The sequence below is a fragment of the Falco biarmicus genome, chromosome 4 (genome assembly GCF_023638135.1).
Source record: "Falco biarmicus isolate bFalBia1 chromosome 4, bFalBia1.pri, whole genome shotgun sequence".
NCBI classification, from domain to species: domain Eukaryota; kingdom Metazoa; phylum Chordata; class Aves; order Falconiformes; family Falconidae; genus Falco; species Falco biarmicus.
This window is the reverse complement of record NC_079291.1, coordinates 82,357,149-82,381,906: the sequence shown is the minus strand read 5'-3', so window position 1 is coordinate 82,381,906 and position 24,758 is coordinate 82,357,149. Positions and strand designations below refer to the sequence as shown.

The 24,758-nt window shown below is 44.7% G+C and overlaps 1 protein-coding gene across 2 annotated transcripts in view; it reads left to right on the top strand.

Annotated features, from left to right (window-relative positions):
- MAD1L1 (mitotic arrest deficient 1 like 1) overlaps nucleotides 1–24,758 on the top strand; it is a 380,568-nt gene that overhangs the window by 231,339 nt on the left and 124,471 nt on the right. For both annotated transcript variants that reach the window (XM_056336428.1, XM_056336429.1), the window contains one exon: nucleotides 20,116–20,323. In XM_056336428.1, coding sequence (XP_056192403.1) covers nucleotides 20,116–20,323 — 208 coding nt within the window. The remainder of the gene's footprint in view (nucleotides 1–20,115; nucleotides 20,324–24,758) is intronic.

The following is a 24,758-nucleotide window of genomic DNA, read 5'->3' as shown; positions in this document are numbered from 1 at the left end:
AAAAAAACTGGTGGGGTCAAGGGGGCACAGAAGTTGTTCCTCATCTTTTTCCTTCCACTGTTGGACTTTGGCCACCCTCCATCCCTCTCTTGGTGATTCTGCTTGGTTAGTTAGCTTCCTTCCCAGCTTTTCTTGCCAAACACTTAAAAACTCTTGTTTGGACAGTTGGATCATGCTTTGCTGCGTGTGCTCGTGCAGTGTGGCACACTCTTAGTCCCTCGTTCTGTCTAGCTTTTAGCCACCTGGCCACTCTGAATTACTTGGAGCCAGTTACGGCTGGAGCACTGTGTGTGTCTGCAGCTTGCACCTTTTTCTATTTCTCAGGTACTTGTTCTCTCCTTCAAAACTCCTCTCCCAACACACACACGCTCCTGGGTTTATAAAGTAGCTAATAGCTCCTGCGTCCCACATACTCCTTCGCTAAAGGAGTACTTTCATTAAACACTTAGACTCCGTACACACACTTTTCACAGCTGTGGAGAAGCAAGCAGAGGGGGCTCTTTCTCTACTCACGGCTCGAGGCTTGTTGAGCTGCTGGAAGCAAAGTAGTTGCCGCTGCTGCATTGCTGAGGGCTGGGTTACAGCACTGGCTGTGCGTGATGCAGACACAGTAGCAGAGTTGGTATCAAGCTGGTAGGGAACAGGGAGAATTTCCAAGGGCTCTAGGCCATCTTGTTTTCTACTTGCACAGAAAGTTGCTGTCCTGCAGTGGTATTGATTGGTTTTAAAATAGGCAGGTGATAAATGGAGATTTCAGGTGGTTCTGGTAGATGTGACTGCAATGGATAGAGGTGTTTAAATTGAGCCTGGAATATCTTCCCTTACCTCACACTGATTTTCTTGCTCATCCCAGGAGGGATCTGCTGATGTCTAGCAACAGCGTGGTCCAATGGAGGGGCCTCGGCTCTCGTCACTTGTGCTTTGCAAGGGAACTACCTCCATCCCGTTACTCCAGCTTCTCTCCCACACGCTAACTCCTTTTCTGCCGTGGTGGTTGGGATGCTTGTCACAGCTGCTCAAAGGGCTGTGCGTGTTTGAGAGAGACCAGCTAAGACTAAGCGTTGCAAATCCCTTGCAGCATGCCACAGCAGCCGGACTGTAGATCACATTTTAAGCAGCCTTGGGTCCACTCTCAGTCTGCATATTCCCATTTCCTGAGAGAGAATTGGAAAATAGTTTGCTTGTTTGAAAATAAGTAAAAATTGTGTTTAAATTTTTAGCACTAACAGCCAAATCACTCTTACTCCACTTCCCTGTTGCTCTTCAGTGTCCCTGTATTTTTCCAGCTACTGTTCTTTCCCAAGAGCTTAGAGACTGAGCACTTAAGAGCTCACTTGTAGGAAGTAATATATAAAAAACCTGATTTTAATCCGTCTTCTGCCTCTAAGTACTTGTTCTTTGAGGGTGCCCATTGCACTCTACTCTCACATGGCTGTTTCAGAGATGAGAGTGATCAGGACTAGCAGCAGCTGCCCAGACAGGGGCTGGCAGTGCAGCACAGTGACCCACACACAGTAAGAGCAGTTTCCCACTTCCAACCCTGTGTCAGGGACGCAGGAACAAGTTGGTAATCTCTAAAACAAAGGTTGGCTGATCGTGGTGATGCTCACTACGCTGTGGTAGTGCCCTAGCAAAACCCATCCCTGACAGAAGCACGGATCAGCAGTAAGGGTCATACACAATAAAAAACAAGGGTTCAGGCTCTCTTGTTCACTAACTTAAAATATTTGGTAAAGTAAGCTTATCTCTGGAGAAGTAAAACCTCCCACGTGAATCTTCATGAGGTGTAGAGGCAGAAGAGAATGCTCAGCAGCAGTGAGAGGAAGATGGTGCTACAGCAGAGCTTGGGGGGCTGGTGACACTATCAGGGTTGGGGGACGTGGCTGGTTTTAAATCAACTGTGCATGGGTCTGGGTGGCAATAAGGAAGGAGATGGTACAAATCCCAGCTCAGCTGTGCGTATGACAGAGTGTGACTAAGTGGCTTCTGTGGAATTTATGGATAATTGCCCTGAAGCTTGGTCCCTTGTGCTGTGAAGGTGATGCTCAGGGCCTTGGCCATAGAAGCCCTTGTTGATGCAGTGTGGTTCAGAGAACGCAGCAGGAGGGGAAGAATTCAATTTTGAAAGAAAACGGGTTTGCAGCAATGCATTTCCTTTGACCATCTGTTACACCTGTCCAAACCCATCAGCTCTGGTACGTTGTCAGATTCTGGTCCAGTTCGGTTAGCCTGGAGCCGAGCAGCTTCAGCCCTTCTCGGGCACAGCTGACTGGTCTTTGCAGAGGTCGAGCCCTCGTGGCCACCTGCTCCTCCCAAGGAGGCAGCACGGACTGCCCGACCTGGTAACCCAGCGTTTGCTGGCCATCTCACCTGACGGAGCAGTACTCACCATTTCCCTGGTTCTTTGCCTAGCGGTGCTTTGCTTTGAATGGGAGACTATCTCATTTAGCAGCTTTTGATAGAGGCAAACACATTTGCGTGTGGTTTAACTTAATATACAGGCTGCAGAGCTGGAGTGAAGGCACTGATCAGTTCTTACAGTTGAGATAGCATTCAGAAAACAAATTAGAGTTTGCCGTTGGTAAGGATCCAGGCAGAATTCATAAAATTGAATAGTATTCTCAAGTTCAACATGGACAAGCTCATTACTGATCCAGAGAAAGCAGGCGTGTGTTGAGGAATTGGGGATGTTTGGGATTTTTTCTTTTTAGTACAGAGTGGCAGCCATGTTATGGTCTCCCGTAGGGGTTTTTTAATGGGGATTAGAATCACTAGCACTGGCAAGGAGGTGGTTGGGGGGAACCAAGCTGGAGGTTAGTGGGCCAGGTTTATCTATTATAAAAGACCGGTTTGTAGCCAAGTCCTGAAGCTGGCTTTCAGTGTACTATCTCATGATGTTTCAGGCATTTCCTGAGGGCAGAACCATAATTACTTATCCGTCTGAACCTGTGCTTGATGGACATGAAGAACCACGCTTGATGGACATGAAGAACCACAATCATGTTGTTGTTACTGTGACACGTGCATGCTAGGACAGAAATCATCTGGGATTACAGGGGCAGATTGTGCTTGTTCAAGCTGTTTGCTTCCCTGCTCCACTTCCACTCCGCAATCCTTCAGGTGCCTCGTTGTCTCCAAAGTTGCTCAAAACTAGATAGCAGATGCTGCCTTCAGAGGGCAGCTGTGGAAGCTGGACGGATGACTGGCAGCAGGATGTTAGATAGGAACATGAGAAACAGTTCATTAAAGCTCTGGCTTTAATGAAGATGAACATACGTGGAGCATGGTTATTTCACAAAGAATGCGTACACGTGATCAAAAGTGATGTATGTAGAGATGAGTTGATGTTTTGTGACTTCTTTTTTTGAGTTTTCACATCTCAGTTCATCTTTTTGTCTTTCTTCACGGTCTCCCAGTAAAGTAGAAATCCTTAAATTAACTTTACTCTCTATAAATCGGGACAGAGACTCCCTGATTCAAAGCTTACTGACCAAGAAAGATGGCAGGTGATAAACAGGTTTCTGTTCTCTGATTTTTTGCACTCTAATCACCGAATAAACTTTGTAGTTTTCCAGTGAGCTGGATTACATCTGTATGGATCAGCATGCATATGTTCAAGTTGTTACGACTGTGAAAAAGGCATTTCCTTTAGGGAAAAAAGGCACTATCTTAGTGGCTGTATCTTAAGTGTCATTCTGCTTTTACATCACCTAAGGATTTGAGCAGCTCTGCCACTCTGAAGTATTAAAATGAACATAGATTTGAAAGTATTTTTATATTTAGAGGCATTGATTTTAATATAATTTCTCTACAAATTAAAACTCTCCTTGAAAAAGATTAAAATGTCAGTGATAACATCTAGGTTCTTGTTATATCGAAGAGGAATAAATGCTGAAGTTACAGAATTGTCTGGAGGCTTAGAAAGTAAGAGGGAGAATTAACGATATGAGAGAGAATGGATGAAAGTATTTGGTAACACTTTTTTTGAGTTGGAGGAAGTGGATTGAGTCGAATTAAGAGGTTTATGGCCAAAAGGAATACCCATTTGGTCTCATCTGCTATATAACACAAAAAATAGTTTTAAGAGAAATCCCTGCCCAGTGACTTGTGGGTGCTCCACAGACTCTTTAATAAGATATCAAATATTGATTGCAAGATACTAAGTGATAGACAATGTATTGATTTCCCTGGTTAGCCATTCCTATTAAAAATAGATATTATTTCCAGTTCATGGACTTCACTGTGAGCTGTTGGGTTCTTGCTATGCTTTTGTTTGCTAGATTAAAGCACCATTTAGTGCCAGGTTTCCACTGAAGACCCTGATCAAATTGCTTCAGCCTTCTCCATAGTAAATGAAATAGTTTGATTTCCATTCATTTCTCATTGTAAAACGTGTTTTTCAAACCATGAATCATTCATGGAAATCTCACAACTTTCCTTAATTTTCAACAGCCCTGTTAGGCATGCACACCTCACCCAGATGCATTATCACTGTAGAGGTCTCATCAATGCTGCATTCAGAGACAATATTGTTTCTCTAGGTCTACTTATAGGTATGTAAAGATTCTCGCTCTTCCTTTTTTTTTTCTTCTCCCCACAGCATTAAATTGGAGGTAACCCTTCGTTATTAACCGTGGCCAAAAGCCCTCTTCACAGACATTGTCTTCCGGAAAGTACCTGCCGTGTTGTATACCTGAGAGTATGTTCTGTGTTTCGAGATGCCTCACGATGCATTTGAATTCTTGTGGAATGGTTGTGCCCAGCACAATCAGATTTCTAAGCTATCTTTGTGGACTTTGTTGTTTGCTACAATTCTGCCTTTGTGTTATCTGCGTATTTTAGTAAGGATGTACTATTTTCTTGTGTCTCATAGGGGATGTATGCTGCATACGATTGGCCATAGAAGCAATTCTTGTTGGCAGTAAGTGCACACTGTCACTGTTAGTTCATTGACTTTTGGGCCATTTAAAAACTACCATAGTCTGATTTTGCATTGTGCTAGTTTTAAAAAATAATGCAATTTTGATACAGAGGCAAATATTTTACAGAATTCCTATTCTGTTATGTCAACACAGTTATCTTAATTAACTAGACTTGAAATCTCTTCAAGTCTATTTGAGAAGACCTGTTTTCCATGAAATTGTGTTACTTGTTTTTTCTGATCTTTTCTTTTAATGGAGTTACGTATCAGCCCTGTCTTTGTGAGCTAAGGAAATTCAGTTTACTGCATTCTAGAAGCTTCAAGAGAAGTGAACAAGGCAGCAGATAACTTGATCTGTATAAGGCTAGCTGGTTAATCTCATTTTTTGGTCTTCACAGTCTATTCACCAGCCAGTGCTGTCTCATTCCAACTGCAGCAAATGCAGGATGTGCAGATCAATAATGCCAATGGGTGATTAGTTATTTGCAAACTTCAGTAAGTGAATTCAGCCCATTCAAGGTTTTAAGTTGGAGAAGAAAGTAGAGAAGGAGTGACTGAGTGGGTGGAAGTTTCAGAAATGGATATTTCCTCTCCAGTGAAATGTAAGCATTGTTGAGCTCCGTTAAGCAAGACGATGGCAGAGATTTGTACTCCTTTCAGAGTGATTACAGAAAATATTATTTTTTTCTGAAATCACTAACGTAAAATGTACTTTTTCCCTTATCACCTCTCTCAATCTTTTTTTTTTTTTTTGTCTGCTGTTGACCTGCTGGAGGATAAAAAAGCATATGTTTATGCAAGTAAGATTTTTATCGTTGTTCTTGAGGCCACTTGTTGCCACTTCAGGCAGATGAATTCTGAGGTGCTCGTCTACTATTCAGTATCAGTTTCAGGCAGAAACTCCCTGCTTTTTCTCAGTACATCCCAGATGCATCAAAGACTATTTGGGGGTTCTGCCTGTGAAAGCAACTTGAAATAAATGCCTTTAGCTCCCTCGGGGGACCTGTGTACTGCTGAAGATTGTAGTTGAAGTAGCAGTAATTGTAAGGTATTAAACCTGCGTTAAAAACGAAGCAGTAACTGAAATATGAAAAATGACCAGGTAACTGCTACAAAAGTCTTAACAAAGGAAAAACACATTCCTCCATAGCAAATGTGATCTGACCCCTGAAAGTCAGTGTGATTGTGCCTAGAGATGTTGTCTGAAGGTCTGTAGAAAGGCGATCTTTTACGTTTGCTCAAATAAAGCTGAAATGATGCCTTCTCAACTGCAGCTAGTCTGTTTCTAAGTTATGCATGTGTTATCTAATTAAAACTTAATGGGAAAGAAGTAACTATTGCAGTGCAAGAGCGTGTTGTGCTGGCTGTCGTGTAAGGCTGAACTGTCCTCCGTGGTTTGTTATACAAAGGCTGAAGAACTGGTTTCCCACTGTGAAACACTAGAAAACTAGGATTTCTCCTCATTCACAGTTCTCTTTCATAAAAAATGTTGTGATTCATGTTGACAATGAGGAAAGTGATGATAAAAATCAAAGCCTGAATGTTATACAGCAGGAAGTACTGTGTTTTGAATGAGGCTTTGTAGGGCCTTAACAGTTTATCGGTTGACCTGGCAGTCATAATTCTGGGAAAACTTGGCAGTAAAATTTGAAAACATTGCCCCTTCACATCTCTGTGCAAAATGTGCTTGTTGTTCTCCAGTCCATTAGCATGGTGAAGTAAAACTGGTGAAATAAAACCAAACAGGGGACAGGACAGTTGTATTTCAGGCCATTAAGTCATGCACTGGTGTCCAGACAGTTTTGTGTCTACCAAATATATTTCAAGATAGATTCAAATTGGTTTCAGCTCAGCTTTGTAACAGTCCAAGCTTGAATAAAGGTGTGTTGTTGGAGATGCATTGATACAAGGCAGGTTTAGCATGTTGGCAAGAGTCATTTTGCTAATGGGCCGGTGATACCAGTGTGATGTTTCTAGGCATTTTCCCATTTATTTGGTTCAAATTGCATTTAAGAAAAACAGTATGTAGTTGAAGCTTTGCAGGCAACCAAGAAGTATTTTCTCCCAGTGGAAGCCAAGAAAGTGTACTGAAGCAGATGGTCGTGCTGATGATGTAAGTCCCCCACGTGGACAGCCCCACACAGCACATGGGGTATGAAATGGGGGGGGGAGGTGCAGCTTTTGTCACCTACGGAGCTGCAGCTTAAAGCAAAAACCCTGCCCTCGTGCCAGGAATGTTTTCCTTTTTGTCATGGGAGTAGAAGGGTTTAAACTGAAACTTTTGTCAGTAGACAAGGCACAGGTGCATCCCTGTGCTGTCCACGGCATGGATGGCTGCTCCAACCTCTCCCCTGCTCCATCTTACCTTGGTGTGGTACAGCTTGAAACCCCCCTTCTCAGCCCAAGAATTTATTCCCGTATGGAGACTTTCCAGGTCTCATCAGTACAGTGGGTAAAGCAAAACCAAGTTACCAGCTCTTGCTTTCTCAGGCCATATGTAACTAGTGAGGGGTATTGATTCAGTTTGGATGTGATGTGGTTTATAAATATGCATGAGGATTTAGGGTTATTTAACTGTGCTTTTTAATTCTCCTTGCATTGCTGACTCTTCTAGTCGAGGGTTTCTTTGTATGCACAGCAAGCGGCTCTGTGACAGCCCTATACTCGCTGCCTGGGACCTCTCTAATGTTTGTTAATCCCAAGTCTGTAGAAACTTTTAATGTTCAAGGAATAAAAGGACACAAAGTGATGCACTTCTGCGTGGGGACCATGGGAGCAGAGTGCAGCTCCCTGTGGAGCTGGGTAAGGAAACCTGGGACCAAAAGGCAGCCATCACCTGGTGGGGAGGAGGAAGGAGATGGAGGAGACCTCCATGCTCCTGGAGAAGGGGAAAAGAGCTCTTTTCATCAGGGATCCTGCAACTTGCTTAAATAAAGTAAGTAACCTGATCAAATGGTGAAAAGGGAGGGAAAAATCAAACATTTGCCTGTTTGCCTTGAGGAGCTGGAGGCGAATGTACCCTCTGAATCGATATTTGGATGTTTTAGATACTGAGGTCTCTTACTTGAGAAAGAGCAGAGCAAACAAAAGAGGGTTCTGCATATTCAACATAGCAAAGTGAGACTGCAGTGATTCTGGTGAATAATGTAGGTAGCTCCATGGATAATTAAGAAGGGTATGTACACGTATATACATTTTTCTGAGATGTTGGAAGCTCGCTGTTTGCTCTCTCACTTCTCCCTCTACCAAATTACCCATTACTAGAGAAATTTCCTCCAGGTACCTGGTTGGACCTTAAGGTGGTATTGGGGAAGACGAGCTATGTCAAGACAAGCACCACATTGCTGAGAAGTGACTGTGACAAAAAGAATAAAACTTGGCAATTCTTCTCTAACTTTTCCTCGTCTCGATGTGTTGCAGGGACATGTTTTGTTTTCCTCAATTTTATCTTCTGCTTGGCCAAAGCAGAAGGAGCGTGGGAGGCGATAGCCTCTCGCAGTGAGAGGCTGCAAGTGGAGCTTGTTTAACCTTGAGCACGTTTGCTGTAACACCCGCTCAGACGCTGCCTGGCTGCTCGAGGAGATTGTCAGGAATGAGTCCTCCACGCCGTTTGCGTCTGTCACAGTGTCTATATGATATGAAAGGGAATTCGACTTGCTCGTTTAAATGGATCTGCTTCCAGCTTGAGGCAGGGAACCTGTTAATGACGGCAGGTTAGCTCTGTGGAGCGGCCAGGGCTGAGGGTGCATGTTCCGGCACTGGAAGGCAGTGGTTTGCTTTGTACCCTGCCAGGTCAGAGTTATATATGCAAGGACATATAACAGTACTTTTATATGCATTAAATTACAGGATCAAAATGTCCTGGTGTACTTGAAGCCTTTAGGACGTTTCAGCGTTGCTGTTAATGCTGCCATGGTTGACCTCGGCAGCCAGCCTGCACAGTGTGCTTGCTGTACAAATGCACAACATGATTGACAGCTCCTCTTACTTCACACTTACACTTACTTTTCAGGCTTGTATATGCTCAGCTGAACTTTGATGCGTCCTACCATCAAATCATGAAGGTGGTGGCTTTTACATAATTCTTAATTCCTCATCTTTCTTTTCATATAAGATACTATCTAAAAAAAAATACCCGCAGAGGTTTTGCTTTTTGCTAATCAGATCTATTAGCTGGAAAATCTTATTACATTGTAGTTTTACTTTCCTTTATAAAGTCTTGAAAGAGGGACCTCTGTTGTCGTACTTCACCCTGACTCTTCCCTTCGTGTTTGAATACTGAGTGTCCCAGGCTAGCACAGCTGGTTTGTGCTGCTTTTCTCCTCTGGGATCTGCCCTTGGGATTCATTCCAAAGTAGAGCTTTACCACAAAACGCAGAAATATGGAGGCATTAAAGTGAAATTTATAGAGCATTTTGGGGAGGGAAAACTTTGAGTGGCTGAATATCTGCATTGATGTAAATACTACAAAAAAAACCTCACATCAAGTATCTTTCATCTTTCTGGTCTGTTTGTACAGTACCTGTATGTGCATGTTGCATGCAGAATAAGAAGACAGAGCAGTAAAAAAATATTTTATTTTTTTTTAAACTAAACTATAGGTACTTCTCTGGAAAAGCTAGGTTTGGTCTGACACTTCTCAACAGTATTCTTAACCAAAGTTACTTCATTTGTATGGGGAAATCGATAAAATGTTTTTTGAAATTCAGATCTATGACAGCCAGCATTTCTTACCATGAAGTTGAGTCTTATCTCTGAAAAAGAATTTTTATAACTCAAACTATAAGCTCTTTGGGGCTGTTTTCAGAACACAGGTGCTTTTTATTTTTGGTGTCTTTATCAGAGGTTTTTGACCCATCACGGGTCTCCTCTGCACACTACTAGAGTGTAAATAATAGCAATTTTTTATGGACTTTGTTTTCTGGCAAGACAGGAATTCTTGACTTGAAAAAACTAGTGTAGAAACCCTGGAATTCAAATCTCTAGGTAGTAACAAACCATCCTAGAGGAGACTGTGATTTTCTTCCATTTCAGTAAAAGGAAGAGCAGCAATTGAAAAGAACCGTGAACCCTTGAATGCATTTTTACTTCTAGATTATCCCAACTCCATGCCATTCCATGTCTTGCTGTTCTGACTCTTAGCCTTCTTGTCACGTTTGTTTGCATCCCAGACCTCATCTGAATGCCTCACTCAATGCAAATTATAGTCTTGCATCCTCCAGGGGATAATGCATTTGAAAGTGGGTATAGAGAAAAGATCTTCTTTTTAAAACTGTACCTGAAGGGCTTCAGCACCACCGGTGAGACAGTTTAGTTTATTGCCTCTATTGCAGCAGTGCCCAAAATGTGTTACATGTTGTACAAAAAGATATGGTCTAGTGTTAGAGTGGTGTGATTAGGGTGATCAGAGCTTTTTTGTCTGTGATACATCCTAACTCCAACTGCCTCTCTGTCTCATTGCTAATTTGCTGTAGATGCTGCGGCAAAAGAGGGCCACGGGGAGGAATATCAATGAGTACATGTAGTGTGGTAGGTCAGTTTAGGAAGGAACACTAGAAGTCTTTGCGGGAGAAGCAGCTGATCCAGGTGTTGGAGGTGGCATTACTGATGGAGCAGGGAAGGTAATGTGGGTTTATTCGTGTCACTGCATGTGAGGGTAAGGATCTGAAATCGGTTGTGCTGGTGGCAACTGTAGAAGGAGTTACTGGGGAGGAAGAGGCGTAACTCAGACTAACACAGACTGATTTCATTTCACTGTTCTGGAAATGACTAACACGGGTGGTCAGAAGGCCGTAGAAGACGGGTTGCCTGAATCAAGGTGTGCGGACAAGAGGTGATGTCACTGGTGCAAGGAGAAAGATCTTCCTGCTTTGGGGAAGAAGTAGCAGGAGCTGCACTAACAACTGGCTAAGGATGAAAAGATGCCCAAGTGAATTTCTGCTGCCAGGTTTTGGGGTTGTGTGTGCTGCAGATGTACATACAAAGACAATGGAGAGAGGAATGTGGGAAAGAAGGTAGGGGAACGAGCAGGAGACCTGGTGGGAACAAGTAAGCCTTTGGCCAACATCCAGCACCTTCTGGGTGGTTTTTTTTTCCCCAACTGTTTCTGATTTCCAGTGTGTGCATACTGGCAAAGCTATGAGGAGCAGGTGGTGGTTGTTGCTTATTTGTTAGCTTGCTTTGTCTCATCTTTGCAATCCATTTTTGCTAATACAGCTCCTGTTCCAAGGGCTTTAAAGATCCCTTGGTGTAGTTACCTTCTGTGACAGTGGGAGCTGGGGCTGGTGAGCGTGCTGTGCTTTGTGCACTGGGTACAGAGGGAATTCTCTGGGATGCGGTTTACTTTGGGGTTTGCTCTAATCACTTTAACAAGCCTGAGCAAAGAAACAAAAAGAACAAAACCAAGAAACAGAATTTCCATTAAAATGGCATTTCCTGAGGTAGGATTAAGCTTTCTGAGACTGCCTTGTACCAGGTGCAGAAATGCTGCTATATCCTTTTGTAGGAGGGAGTTGAGTAATCACTTTTTTTTAAAAAAAAACCCAAACTGTTAAAGTAAAGATAAAATAAAGGTAGACCAGGAGAAGCTGCTCCCCTATATAGCCAGGCTGAATCTAGTTAATAAGCTACTGCAAAAAGAGTTATTGGCGACCTTGCATGTGCCTTTCAGGTGATGAATTCCACTTTTGCCTTCCCACTGTTTCTCTGTTCTCCATCTTTGAGTAAAATTTCCAGTGAGTATTGATGCAGGACTAACAGCAGACAATTCTTGACATAAATGCTATACCATTACCTGCAAGCTGAAGATAAATACATTTAAAGACGACTTCTAATGATTTGTGACTTCTCTGCTTTTGTAATTCAGTAAAAGCAACAGGGTATCTATTAGCTGTGTGCAAAGCCCATGTACACATGGGGCCGTGTTTACTCACAAATACCACATGTTTTTGGAAAAGCAAAACAGTAATTCCATAACCATGAAGCCTTGGGAAAGGCATACATTTCTGCTGCAGCTTGAGCTGTGTAAAGGATCCCCTGTCAGGAGGAGGCACTGAATCCCAAAACCAAGCTTGCAGGTCCCCAAAAGCAATGTCAGCCCTTCTAGCAGGGCAAGCATCAGAAACTTGGATTTTGCAAGAGTTCAGTAGCTGGAGCCTGACACAGCAAGAGACCAGCCAGAGGCCTTGGGTAACATTTTGTCACAAAACTAAGACAGGAGACAGTCACAGGTGGGAAAGAGTAAGCAGCAGCCTATGGCTGATCTGGACACTGGTTTTCCACAGATTTTTTTGTTCACTCCCCAGCTTGTGCTGCCTTCTGTCAGGCTCAGCATCCCTTCCCTGCAGGGAGATTGCTGCTGATGCGGAAAGCTCGGGCAGAAACTCCTGTGCTCACAGTCACAAGCCACTGGTGTTACTGGCCAAGGCCACTGGGCATCCCCTGGCCTTCATCCCTGTGCATCTCTCTGATCTTCAGGGTCTTCCTCCACTTTCAGCATCTTTCTCCCAGCCAGGATCGTCACCTTCTTTGCAGGCCCTCTTCCTTCTGGGACCACTTCTCTTGGAAACCCCTCTTTTCATCACCACCTTTCTTTCTGGAACCCCAAGCCCCTGGTTTTCCCCATCTAAATAGGCCAAATCATCAATCAGCTTCTGATCAGCCTCCTAAGCAGTGATTCTGTCTCACATCTCTCTGTCTTTGGAGGATTCAGGATGTGCCACTTTTGTTTTAGTCCAGGTCTTACCAAAATTTACAGCCAGGGTGTGATTGCAATGAACAAGTAGCATCTTCTGCTCGAGAGTTCAGAAGTTCCATTTTGGACATTCACCACATGCATATACCTAATTAATCTGCCATGTGTTAGTGTTCACCATTTAAGCTACTTTTTGCCTCAATGAGGTAGCAAATGGAAGCAAAAGCATTCCCTGGCCAGTTGGATGCTTTTCAAACACTCCCCTTCCACCAACCCTCCAACTGATGCTTTATGTTTTATATCTGTATTTAAGAAACTTTCCCATCTGTCTCCTACAGATAGATGCAGTCTTTATTTTGGATGTTCCTCCAAGGTAACTACTGACCCATTATTTCTTTAAAGCTGATACAATCTATTAAGCTCCTTAGATTGTTTCTATTTAAGTTCCCTGGCACTGAATAATGCGTCCCAGTTTGGAAGCCTTATGGAGATTTTTCTCTTAAGAAGTCAGCATGGAAACAAATTCCCTGGCTAAGAAAGCAGCAGTGTGTATTGCTTGTATCTGGGTGGCACTCAGTGTGTGCAAGAGGCGCACCAAGAAGAAATGGTCCTCTCGCTGAAGAGCTTCCAGTCATCAGCCTTTTCTCAGCAGGGGCAAGCACAATCTGTTGCATCGCAAGCGAGTAGCGATTAAACTCAGCTGTCCATATGCTCTGCCAGAATTTATTGTGCTGCTCAGAAATCACAGTCTTTTAAGGCTGACAGACGTCAAGACTATGAAAAAATCAGGCACTTAAGTGCATGTCAGCCTCATCTATGGTTTTTGACAACTTGGCTTTCAAAGGCATCGAACAGGAGGAGCCTATGAGGATGTGAAGTCAGCTGAAAATCCTTAACAGTGCTGGCTGGCATTGTGTGCTGACAGTCATTGCCTCCTTGGGACATGTGAACTTCTTTAATTTCATTAGTGATGTTAGATAAACGTCTTCACAACGGTTGAGACTATTCCCTTTGCTACCAGTTCTACCTTCTGATTAGAAATATCTGTGGTAGATGAATAGATCTTAAATGGAGTTGTTAAGCACTGAATGTTTCATCAAATGTAAACTGGGCTGCACGGTTTAAAGTACTTTCTTCTTACCTGTGGGCCTGTGAAAGAGAGTTGAGAGGAAAGCTTTTATAGCTCCTGCAGAAAGACATCCCTGAATTGGGACTGTGCAGTTTTCAAACAACCAGGAGGAGAGATGCCAGAATAAGTTCAGCCCTTTTCAAGGTGCTGTCACTGGCAGCTTTCATTGTTCTTCTAAACAACTCATCTTCTAAAGGAAAAGTTTCTGTTTTTCAGAGATTAAAGCAATCCTGTCTTCATTCATTGCTTCGTCACTTGACTGATTCTTCCCTAATGGGGAGATTACTTAGGAAGTTTTTGAGCTATAATTTCAACGTGTAGACCAACGTACTGACTGTTTGCCAATAATACAGTTTTTAAAAATGACACATAGCGTCAGCACAATTATCTCCTTGGGGTGGTTTTTTTTTTCAAGCTGGGAGATGGAAGTGGGAAGGAAGGCAGCAGCGTCTGACTGGAGCTTGTACCGCTGTTCTAGATGGCAAATTGGCCCTGTTGCAAATTCACTTTTCTGTAGTCTTTTGTCAGAAAGTTTACTGGTAGGCAGAGTCTTAGTAAATAGTTCCACCATCTGCCAAAGTGTGCTTTTAGAACATATCACATTAAGACAACCGTTGTGTGTTGCATCCTGCAGTGGCTGTCCCACATAATGACTGTGACATTGGGTCAGAAGTGGTGGGATGGTTCTTCTCAGTGGTCTGTGAGAGTTTCCCCTGTGCATACCCTGGGGCACGAGTCTGAAGGAAGGCTGAGGAAAATGCATCAAAACAACATTATTTCATAAATTGTGGAACATATTAGCATGTGGAGTCAACAAATCATCTATGTAAAATGTCCGGTGCCCTTCTGAGAGCACAAAAATGGTTTTGCTGCCTTAAGCACCAAATCAGCTAGTTAGCATCTTGCTTTCCAGGAATGAATAATTCACTCTTCTACTAAGTGTCAACCAGACTTGGTTGCAATCAATCAAGGTATTTATTGCTTCTTCCTAAATTGAAGCTCTGTGTACATTTTTCTGACAAATCTGAATTACTGGCTCAATGTTATTCCTTGAAAGAAGAATCAATGAACGCCAGCAGTTCTCTCTAGTTCAGGTTATTTACTCTTCAGCATCTCTACAATTTCCAATTTTTAAAGTATTAGGAAAAATAGGGGTAAAGAGGGGGTGCTGCTGAGAAAAGAACAGTAATGTATCATCTTCACTCTCTGAGACGCTGGCCATGGTGTGCTGATGAGCAGAAAGTCCTACCAAGTTATCTCCTGCATGAATCAGGGACAGGGTGGCCTTGCAGCAAAGGGACTGTCTAGGTCATATATCGGTTGCATCCCCCAAACATCTCATATTTCTGTATAAAGGTACCATGAGCTTAAGTGGATGTGGCTGATACTCACATTCAGGCCAAGTTTCCAAACCTGAAGCACACTCACATGCTTCTTGGAGAAATCAGAAAAATGGTAATCCCTTTATTGCAAGATGCTTTTAAACTCTGTTAAGCAATACCTTCTTGCTTGTGTCGGTTCAGCACAGAAGCAGCATCTGGAGCTGCTCCTGGGCAGGTGCTTGTGAAATCCCAGCTCCTGTTAAAGAGCATGGCTGTCTCTTCTGTACCGCACCTTTCAAATGCCACTGTTTGCTCTTCCTCATCTAGATTAGAAATTATTTTCTCAATGCGCAAATCTGGTTTAGGTCTTCTCTCCCAGCACCCAAAACGCTGTTTTCCAGGCTTCTGTTGCAGAGCTGAAAGGGCAAAATTTTTGTTAGTAAGAGTAATTTATTGTGGGCACAAGGGCAGTTGATGGAGAAGACCAGCAATCTGCATTTTCCAGAGCTAAAGGGATTCCAGGAGGAAGTTAAGTTTGCTTTCCTCAGTCTCTGGTTTCTTACCATCGTTGGAGTTTCATTTCCTTTGAATGCTAGTGAGATCTTAGTGTTTCTTTGCTATCTGTGATATTTAGCAGTTTCCAGCCATGACTTTTCCTAGAGCGAATCAAAACCTTCAGATCAAAACCTCCCAACCTTCAGAAATTTGGAAGAACACTCCAAACAATTGACTTGTGATGCCATTTTGGCTGTCTGGTATTACATACACATGCAACTGTTCCCTGTCATCAGAAATGGGCTCTGGTCTGCACTGTTTCCATGGTAAGCTTCCTGCGTTTATTTGAAAATCTATAGGATGTCGGTGAATTTCCCAGAGACGTAAGTAGTGCTCTGCTTGGTGCGTCTGTGTAAGATGGCAATGGGTCTGGCGGCAAGGGTCATCTCTGAAGACCTGTTTTCATCTCTGCCACGGTGCTGCTAAGGAGTCTCAAACTGGAGACTACATGTTTCCATTCCTCTGCTCCCCTCACATACCATGTCTACAGGCTTTGCTGTCTGTTTTTTGGGGCGTTAGGTGGTAGTTTCTTGTGGGTTTGTACAGGACCTAGCATGCTGGGATCCCTGTCTCACATGGTTTCTTTCAGGCATTCCTATAATACAAACCAGCAGCACTAATATTTTAGCTGTAGGGAGAAATGTACTGGTTTGATGTGTGCTGTGTAGAATAAAGAGAAAGCTACTGCCCCTAGCCCAAAAATGTGAGTAGCATAGCAAATATGTTAGTGAACTCCCAGAAATGTTAAATGAGATGGATTCTGCCACAGCCTTTGTATCACAGTGGATTTTTAAGAGATCCACCTGTCTTAGTGTAGCTTCAGACTGATGTGCTGAGGAGCACTGATGTGCCCCAAGAATAAAGCTGAGTCTGAGTGCTGAGTTTTAGGGCATGGTTTTTCAAGGGGGCATGTTATAAAAGGAAAAGATAAATGGGCTGAAAGAGCTATAAGAGCCAAAGCACTGCAGCTTCATGGCGGGGCTTTACTGAAAGGCCAGAGAAATGTTTTGAGAGAGTAAACAACCTGCAAAACAAACAGACTAGCACAGCATGGGTTAAAGCAGTCCTGGCAGGAAGGTAGCAGCAGTCTCCAGGTTTGCATGGCTTTTCCTCCACACTGAGATCCTTCTGCTGTCTCGTGCCTGTGCATGAGTGTCTGCAGTGATGGTGCAGTACAAAAGCGCAGGCGATCTCTGCGCTGCGCGCTGGAGCCAGTGTGGTGGTGGCAGCTGGGGCGAGGAGGTGTGATCTCTGCCTGACCTTGGCACTGCAGCCAGCGAGGGAGACAGGGCCAGAGCCGCCCTTCACAGCTTGTCAGAAATACCACGCTACCAGGCTGCGCAAGGAGAAGCGGGCTCCGCAGCTCTGATTTTAAAAGCATCCTTTTGGCAGCCAGCATAAACCCCATTGCAAACTTTGGGGTTGAATCTCTTCCCTTGAAAGGCAGACACAAGGGTAAGGAGTGCTCTGACCTGTCTGGAAGAGTCCTGAAATGCAAATAGCATGAAAAGTTGGATAGCTGGGTGCGGAAACAGGTTTCTAAATGCCAGTGTGTTGCTGCAGAGAATATATCTAATAAGCTGGCGTTACAGCTGTCTTCATTTCCCCTCTGTTCCACATCTCCCAGATGCTGCCTGTGGTCCCAGTCCTTCAGTTCTCTCCTAAACTTTTCTTGACCAAAGCCGTCAGTGGGATTATTTCTTCTCTTGGTGCTAATGGCCTGTCTGACAGGTCCAGGCTGTTTGTCTCAACTTCCCCGGGGACGTGGGGTCATGAAGCCCCACTGCTGCCAGGCTGCAGGATAGTGCTGCCCACCTAGGTGTTCCCATATGTCTCCTGAGCAGCACAAGGCTTGGGCAGTATGAGAACATGCATCACCTGCCCGGTACATGGCCAAGGGCTGGAAGACCACGTACTCTGACTTCAGGGAATGTAGACAGCTGGGAAGGGTACTCAAGGTTTCCATGCCTGAGTTTCTGTGGTTCTCTGGAGTGAGATCCTTGGACCAGGGCAGCCGTTTGGGGATTCCTGTGTCTGTCCTCCTGTGTTAGGGGCTTCCTCCCACCCCCTCTTGGCCCAGGACATACAGAAACAGATATGATCTCCCTTTGTTTTTAACTTGTGCTTACATTGTGAAATAGTGACTGTCTCTTCTACCCAGATGGAGAGATGTGGTTAGACTGATTTCTCATGAGGAGCACCATATTGGGTTCTCACAGTAGATATGAGCAGCAACTGTACCCCGTGTATTTTTTCTCTGGGAAACACGACAGTGAGGGCATCTGCTGGTTTTTAGGTACATCAGTACTTTCCATGCCAGTTGTGCATTCAAGATTTCCAGTTCTGCAGTTTTAGATTATATTTTCGGTGGTGGATGCAAGAAAATATTAACCTCTTATTCACCAGCACATGGACCCCATGCTTTTGACCAAAAGTGCTTTTGGATTACACTCCACGTCTTCTCCCAGCTCCAAATTGCGCTTCCCCTTTGCCTGCATAACTGACAGCGCCCTGCCAGCCGCAGCTTTGGCTGCTTCTCCTCTGCAGCGGGACCTGTCTGCCTGGCATGGCCCGGGGAGCCAGCTGGCAGCGGGCAGCCAGCCTTGGGGACCGCGGGCAGCCAGCCTTGGGGACCGCGGGCAGCCAGCCTCGGGGACCGCGGGCAGCCAGCCTCGGGGACCATGGGGGACCCAGCCTCGGGGACCACGGGCAGCCATGCTCGGGGACCATGGGGGACCCAACCTTGGGGACCATGGGGGACCCAGTCTTGGGGACCGTGGGCAGCCAGCCTCAGGGAATGTGGGGGACCCAGTCTCAGGGACCGTGGGGTTCCAGCCTCAGGGACCGTGGGGTTCCAGCCTCGGGGACCGTGGGCAGCCAGCCTCAGGGATTGTGGGCAGCCAGCCTCAGGGATCGTGGGGACCCAGCCTTGAGGACCGCAGGGGAGCCATGAGCACCACAGCACTGCACAGCACTGGCATACTGCTGGACCCAGACCCTGACGCTGCTCACCAGCACCCACACCTCTTCCAGCTGCCTTCTGCTCAGCTAACGTCTAGGAAGTGATTTTAAAGGAGAATTTTGGTATGGTTCCTGCAAGAGGTCACTGGAACAGCTGTGAGATGTAGCAGACATCACATGTGAACAGAAAAAGTGCCCAGCTGGCCCTTACCCATGGTCCATCCAGCCCAGAAGAGCATCTCTGGCCACAGTGATGGAAAATGCTCTTTTGGGAGAGCCCACAAACATGGCCACGCTTCCCAGTGCTCTCCCAGCAGCCAGAGATGCTGGGGGATGCTCCCCTGGCACGGTCCATTTATGGAGCTGTTGTCCATGACTTTGTCAAACCCATTTTTGAACCAGTGCTGCATCTGCTGCCAGGCTCTGGGGCAGCAAGTTTCAGCAATTCACTGCCTGCTGCGGGCAGAGGTGCTTTTACAGTATGTGGGTGGAGTATTTTCAGTAAAATATGTTTGGGAATGGGATCTGCTGGGGTCTTTTACCATCAATGACCAGCAGTTCAGGATGAATTTGCTCAGTCTCTGCTCTGCTTTGCATGAAAAAAACCCACATAAAGTTCTAGCACGTCTTTAATGAAAATGAAATGATAAAATTGGGATAATACCTACCTCATGCTGCTCTTGAGGGTTAATTAATGTTTACAAAATGACTTTAGGTCCTGAGATTTAATTGAAGAAAAAATATTACCATATAAAATGCCTTTTTATGCAGGCACTGCTATAGGGTTTCAGCTGGGCAGAATGCCGTGGCAGCCAGCATTAGCACATGCTTTGCTACTTTTATGGTCGTGAGGCTTCCTGTAGTTTATATGAAAATTGTCTCTCTGAAATCACAAATGTAACATCAGTGTTTTCCTCTCACTTTGAAAGAATATTAATTTTCTATCTTAGGACTTGACTGACTATTTAGACTGCTATAAATACAACTCACCTCTGAGAAAAAAGTATACAATGAAATATCTGTTCACTTGCTTAGGACAAGCTGATACACCTTGCTAATGACTCCACCATCAGAGTCGTATGGACGTTGCCGGCTCGTATGAGTAATAAATTAGGCTAGTACTGGGTGTCCTGCTGTAGTTTCAGGGTGTATTTGTGTGCTCATTATAATCTTCTGCTATAAAGAGATTTAAAATACAGCTATAAAACTTCATTTCTGGAGTTAAATTTAACGGTGGAGGTGTCAGCCAGGGAGCAAGCTCTATTGAGTGGGGATTTTTGTGGGGGGTTTTGTTGGTTTTTTCTTTGTTTGGATGTGTTTTGGGGTTTTTTTGTTTTTGAAAGAGAGAGTAGCAAGAAGGAGAAGCAATACAGGGTTTGGCTGACTTCAACTGTTGGAATAAAACATTATCACTGCATGAGTGTCCCTTTTTCTGCTGTAACATTTTTTGTCTCACACAAAGAGTGATACTGGTTGGGTGGACTTGGAGGCTGGATCAGTTACTCAGTCTTCTTCTCTTGTTTCTGCCACACAGGGTGACTATGATCCCAGCAGAACCAAAGTTCTTCACTTCAGCATGAACCCAGCAAGCTTGGCCAAGCAGCAGCGCAAGGAGGAGCAGCAGCATCTGCAGGAGGAGTGTGAAAGGCTGAGGGAGCTGGTGAGGGTCCTTGAAGGAGGCGGCTCCATCTCTGGGAATCTGGAAGGAGTTGGGAGTTTTCAGTCACCACAAGAAATTGCAGGTAGGCTTGCTGGCTCCTGGTCGGGAAGATACACTTATTCATCCGTACTGCCAAAGGAGCTGGCTGCAGAAGCAGATGGAGACATTGCAGACAGTGTGCTTGATGGACCGGTTATAAGGAAAATGAAAGAAGACGGGTTGATGCAGGAAAGAGTGTATGTGTGGTGGCAATCCTGTGGCAGTTTGGTACAGAGGGTAGGTGGTAAGGAGAAGTAATAATAATCCATATAATTTGCCTGTGATAAATGAAATGCCAATACAACAGCCTTCATAGGCTGGTGCTGCCGATGGAGTAAAAGGAAATATTTCCTTCCTTTCAGGGCTGGTTTAGCCCTTGAGGTAGTACAGACAGCAGGAAATAACTTTCATAGCTGCAGGGAAGCAAGTGGTTGAAATCTTTTCAGACCTGGCTTAAAACAAATGAATATTGTTTATCAGTGTATATGTGCCCCATTAATCACAGCTATGTTCAATACTCCATGAAAATAGAGTATATCTTTCACCGAGCTAAATACATTTCACAGAATCTGTGGCTCTTCTCCAGCGCAGTCTGTCCTCCCTTCACATACCTGAACAAGAATTTTTACTACAACAACCCCAAAGTCAACACCTCCAGACATGCTCTCAGACTCTGTAAATCAAGGTAAAGTTCTCAATAAATCATGACCCATCACCTGCAACACTGCGAGGGAAATGGGCAGAGTCAAGTCATGCTGCAGAGCCCCAGAAATCTGACTGATGTGACTCTCTTGCATGGACCTTGCCCTCAAAACGATTTTGTTAGAGAAGAGAAAAATGAGAGAGAGCTGAAGGTCTGTGTGCAGCTAACCTGTTGCGTGCCAGCAGCACATGTGTGGTCAGTGTCCAGAGGTCAGGATGCTCCCTCAGATGCAGCTAAGAGGGCAGAGCTTTCCTTGAAGGCTGTGTGTGCTGGAGGCTTGAGACCCACAAAAGGGCAGAGCCGTGGTTTAAAGAAAATACACAGAAGGAAATATCTTTCACTGTTATGACACCAAAATTCTCTGCAAGTAGCTTGCTTGTTCTGCCATTGCTCAAACAGTAGTACTTCATTACTGCTAAGAATGCGTTTGTTCTGGCATCTCATAATGCATTATGGTGCTATATAGCCTTAAAAATACGACATGAGAAGTCTAGATGGGGTGGTTTATAAAGTGAAGAGCTGACTGGGTGTTAGAGGTACAATGACAGTTTGTCACTGTTGTTAGTGGATGCTCTAACAAATGTGTAAGCATTAAACACTTGGCTAACATTTGAGGAAGACCGCCTTTGTCTGTAAGAGCTTCCAGTCTGAGACCCCGCTGAGACTCGAGTAGTTCTTGGGGGTGGCAAGAGCACTGCGATTTTAATTTTAAATGCACTGGTGTTTAAATTATGGTAGATGCTGCTGCCCAGTGCCCTTGCCTGCCGTGATGCCCTCGAGTACCTAGCACACATAATGCCACAGATGCAGGGGTGACCGTGCCCCTCCAGCCCAGGGCGCAGGGTGCCAGTCAGGGGCAGAGAGGGTCCAGAGGTGAGGTCAGCTCTGTGTCTCTGCCACTGATGAATGAACCTCTGGGGTATCATCTACAATAATTAGACCATTTCTTCTGGGAGAACGCATTTCTCACATAGGCGTCCTGTGATTTGTTATTCGTAATTATTATTCTGCTGCTTTTCACGCAGTTGCTTTTAGCTGTTCGTGAGGTGCTTCTGTTGCGGGGATGTTACTAGGTTTGTCATTAGCTCACAAGGAATGCATTTTTAAAGCTGTTTTCTCTTCTGCCTTTGATACTGACAGGAAAACAAACAGCTTACTGGGTTTCAGGGTGTTCCCAGCCTCTCATATATGTGATGCTTTTTTTTCCTTTTGCCCCAGTCCCATGCTACATCATTCTGACTTCTGGTCACCAACTGAAATGGGAGCATCAGCTGCAGAGCCTGGCAAGGGGGTGGGAAATACTTCAGTGTCTTTTATCACAGTCACAGGAGGGCCCTTTGCGTTCTCAGAGTGGCTGTAAGTGCATATGGCAGCGGTTAATGTAAACAAAATGGGAAAAAGAGCTGTGAGTGAGGATGGAGAAGCCCTGTGAATGACTGTCTTTGAGACCAGGGCACGTGCATAGTAAGCCAGGTTATTTAGAAAGACCTTGGATTTTTTCTTGTATTTTACGTGCTCGTGTGCGTCACTGTCATGCATGGGGAACGTTGCCATAAATAGTCCCAGACCCTCCTTTCTGCTGCAGGAACATTCAGCGGTATGGTAGGAGGATAAAGACTGTTTATATTAGGAAGTGCAAGAGATGCTGAGGATGTTACTGCCCTGACTTGCAAGTTTAGCAGGTGTGTCTGAGCTGGCTTTAAATGAGCCAGATGGATGCCAGATTTGGCCTTCTTGCTGGGGCAGGGCAGAGCTCCTGGTGGGTTAGGGGACAGTTCCTCAAGCACGCCGTGCAAGCTGCATCCATTTTTGCATTGACTCTTTCCTGCTCAACTCAGCATCTGCAGTGTGGATGTTCCAGGAGTGGTTTAACAACATGCCTTCACGTGGCTAGAATATTTACACTGTCTCCCTCGGGATGAGAAATGGAAGATCCAGCTTTCACTGTTTTCTTAGGATCTCAGCAGCTCTGCCCACAGGAACGGCTGCCATATGCCTTCCATTTTAGTGTATTTTCAAGGTGTGAAATGGGGAGCATGTGGCAGAAACTCCCTCTGCTCTGTTTGTCACTGTGCAATTGGCTGCCTTGGGGAAGGAGGTTTATTGTGCATAATGAGGGAGCAGGTTTCAGTGAGGTTTGTGGAGCTGTTTCTGTACAAAAATAACAAAAATTCAAATTTTTCTTGCACCCCTTTCTGTCAGCTGCATCACCCATATGTCTGTTTATCCACCTCATTTGTGTAACACATGCAAATTCAATTCTCTGAGCTTTTGGGGTGGGAGGTCGCTCATGTCAGAGTTGAATGGGATGAAGGGAGGCTGAGGACAGAGTAGGGGAAGTGGACAGAAGCAGGGAAGACAACAAAGGTCATATGTAACTTTGTATTTTGCCTTTTGACAGCCAAAGGTAAATGTAAGGGGTTTATTGTCCTGTTCTGCCATATAACCTGAGCGGTGTATTGGCAGGGGTGAGGGATTTGGGTGGCCTCTAGCCAGTCAGGTTTGCTGTGCTCAGCAAGCCTGTGTGATCTGCAACAATTACACTTAAGGTTCCAAGAATTACAATTATACCAACCCAAAAAAGGCATTCAGGACAATGATGTTGATGGTTTTGATAATAATGTATTGGCCATTATTAAATTCGTTTACTGGACCCGAGTGCAGCACGTTTTTTCTGATCATGGTTCTGACTCCTGGATAGGTAATAAGGAAATCATTACTGTGGACGTTAAAGCTCATTAAATGTGACTCTATTAAAAAATCAAGGTTATGCTGGACTTTAAATCTCTTTGAGCATAACCGCTGGAGGCTGCAGCATAACCTGGCAACTTGCCACGTAGTTCAGTGGTCCTTTCCTCTCATTTATGCCGTAATAGTCTCTGTTCAAACGGGTACCGGGGCTATTGCGCAGGAGAGCTTTGAGCACTGTGAGCTGTAACAACGTGCTGCCCTTTTGCAAAGTATAAATTTGCGCGCAGGGTTGTGCAGTCTTAATGGGGCAGATCTGCGACAGCCGCGTGATGGGAATGGGCTGTAACTTTATGGGTGTTTTGTTTCTCTCCTGGTGGCTGCCCAGCTCCGGGTTGTGTAAGAGCAGGGTGCACCAAGGTCAGGCTGCCATCTGGGAGAGGCTTCGAGTCCTCCTGTCTCTGAAACAGGGATGCAGATTGTAACAGCTTTGGAAAGGTGGCGCAGGGCATCACTGCCCAGATTTGGAACCTGTGCCAGTTCTGCGTTTCTCTTTCCTGTACTCTTCACACCTTCCCTCTCCTCTTCTGTTTCAGGCTGCATCTTCTGGGTTTTTTCTTCCAGCTCCATAGCTTTTCCTGGTGTTTTTTTTCTGTTTCTCTCTAGGCCGCTTTCTGTTTGGATCTTGCTTTTTTGTCTTGTGTGGTTCTGGTGGACCTCTTGATTTTTCTGGTGCTGCTAGAGATGGAATTCGGTCTTAGCTGCAAGCAAATAGGTAGATGGCAGCTAATGGGGAGCTGGCAGAAGTAATGGCTTGTGTGTTGTAGCAAGGCACAGGTAGAAATGAGAATGCTTCAGGTGCCGATTATTTCTCTTTGTGTTCTCATCTTAAAAGTAGTGTATTCAAAGGTAGGAAGGGGTGACCTGTGGAAGCTGGTTCCTGACTGAAGAATGCAGTAATGCAAATTTTCCATGAGCTCTCATGATTTATTGCTATCCTGTAGGTACAGTGGAGCATTCCCTTCTTTCATGGGGCCTGTCTCTGTGAGAAAGAGGAAAAGCGCTTTTGATATTCTTTCTGTTGAGA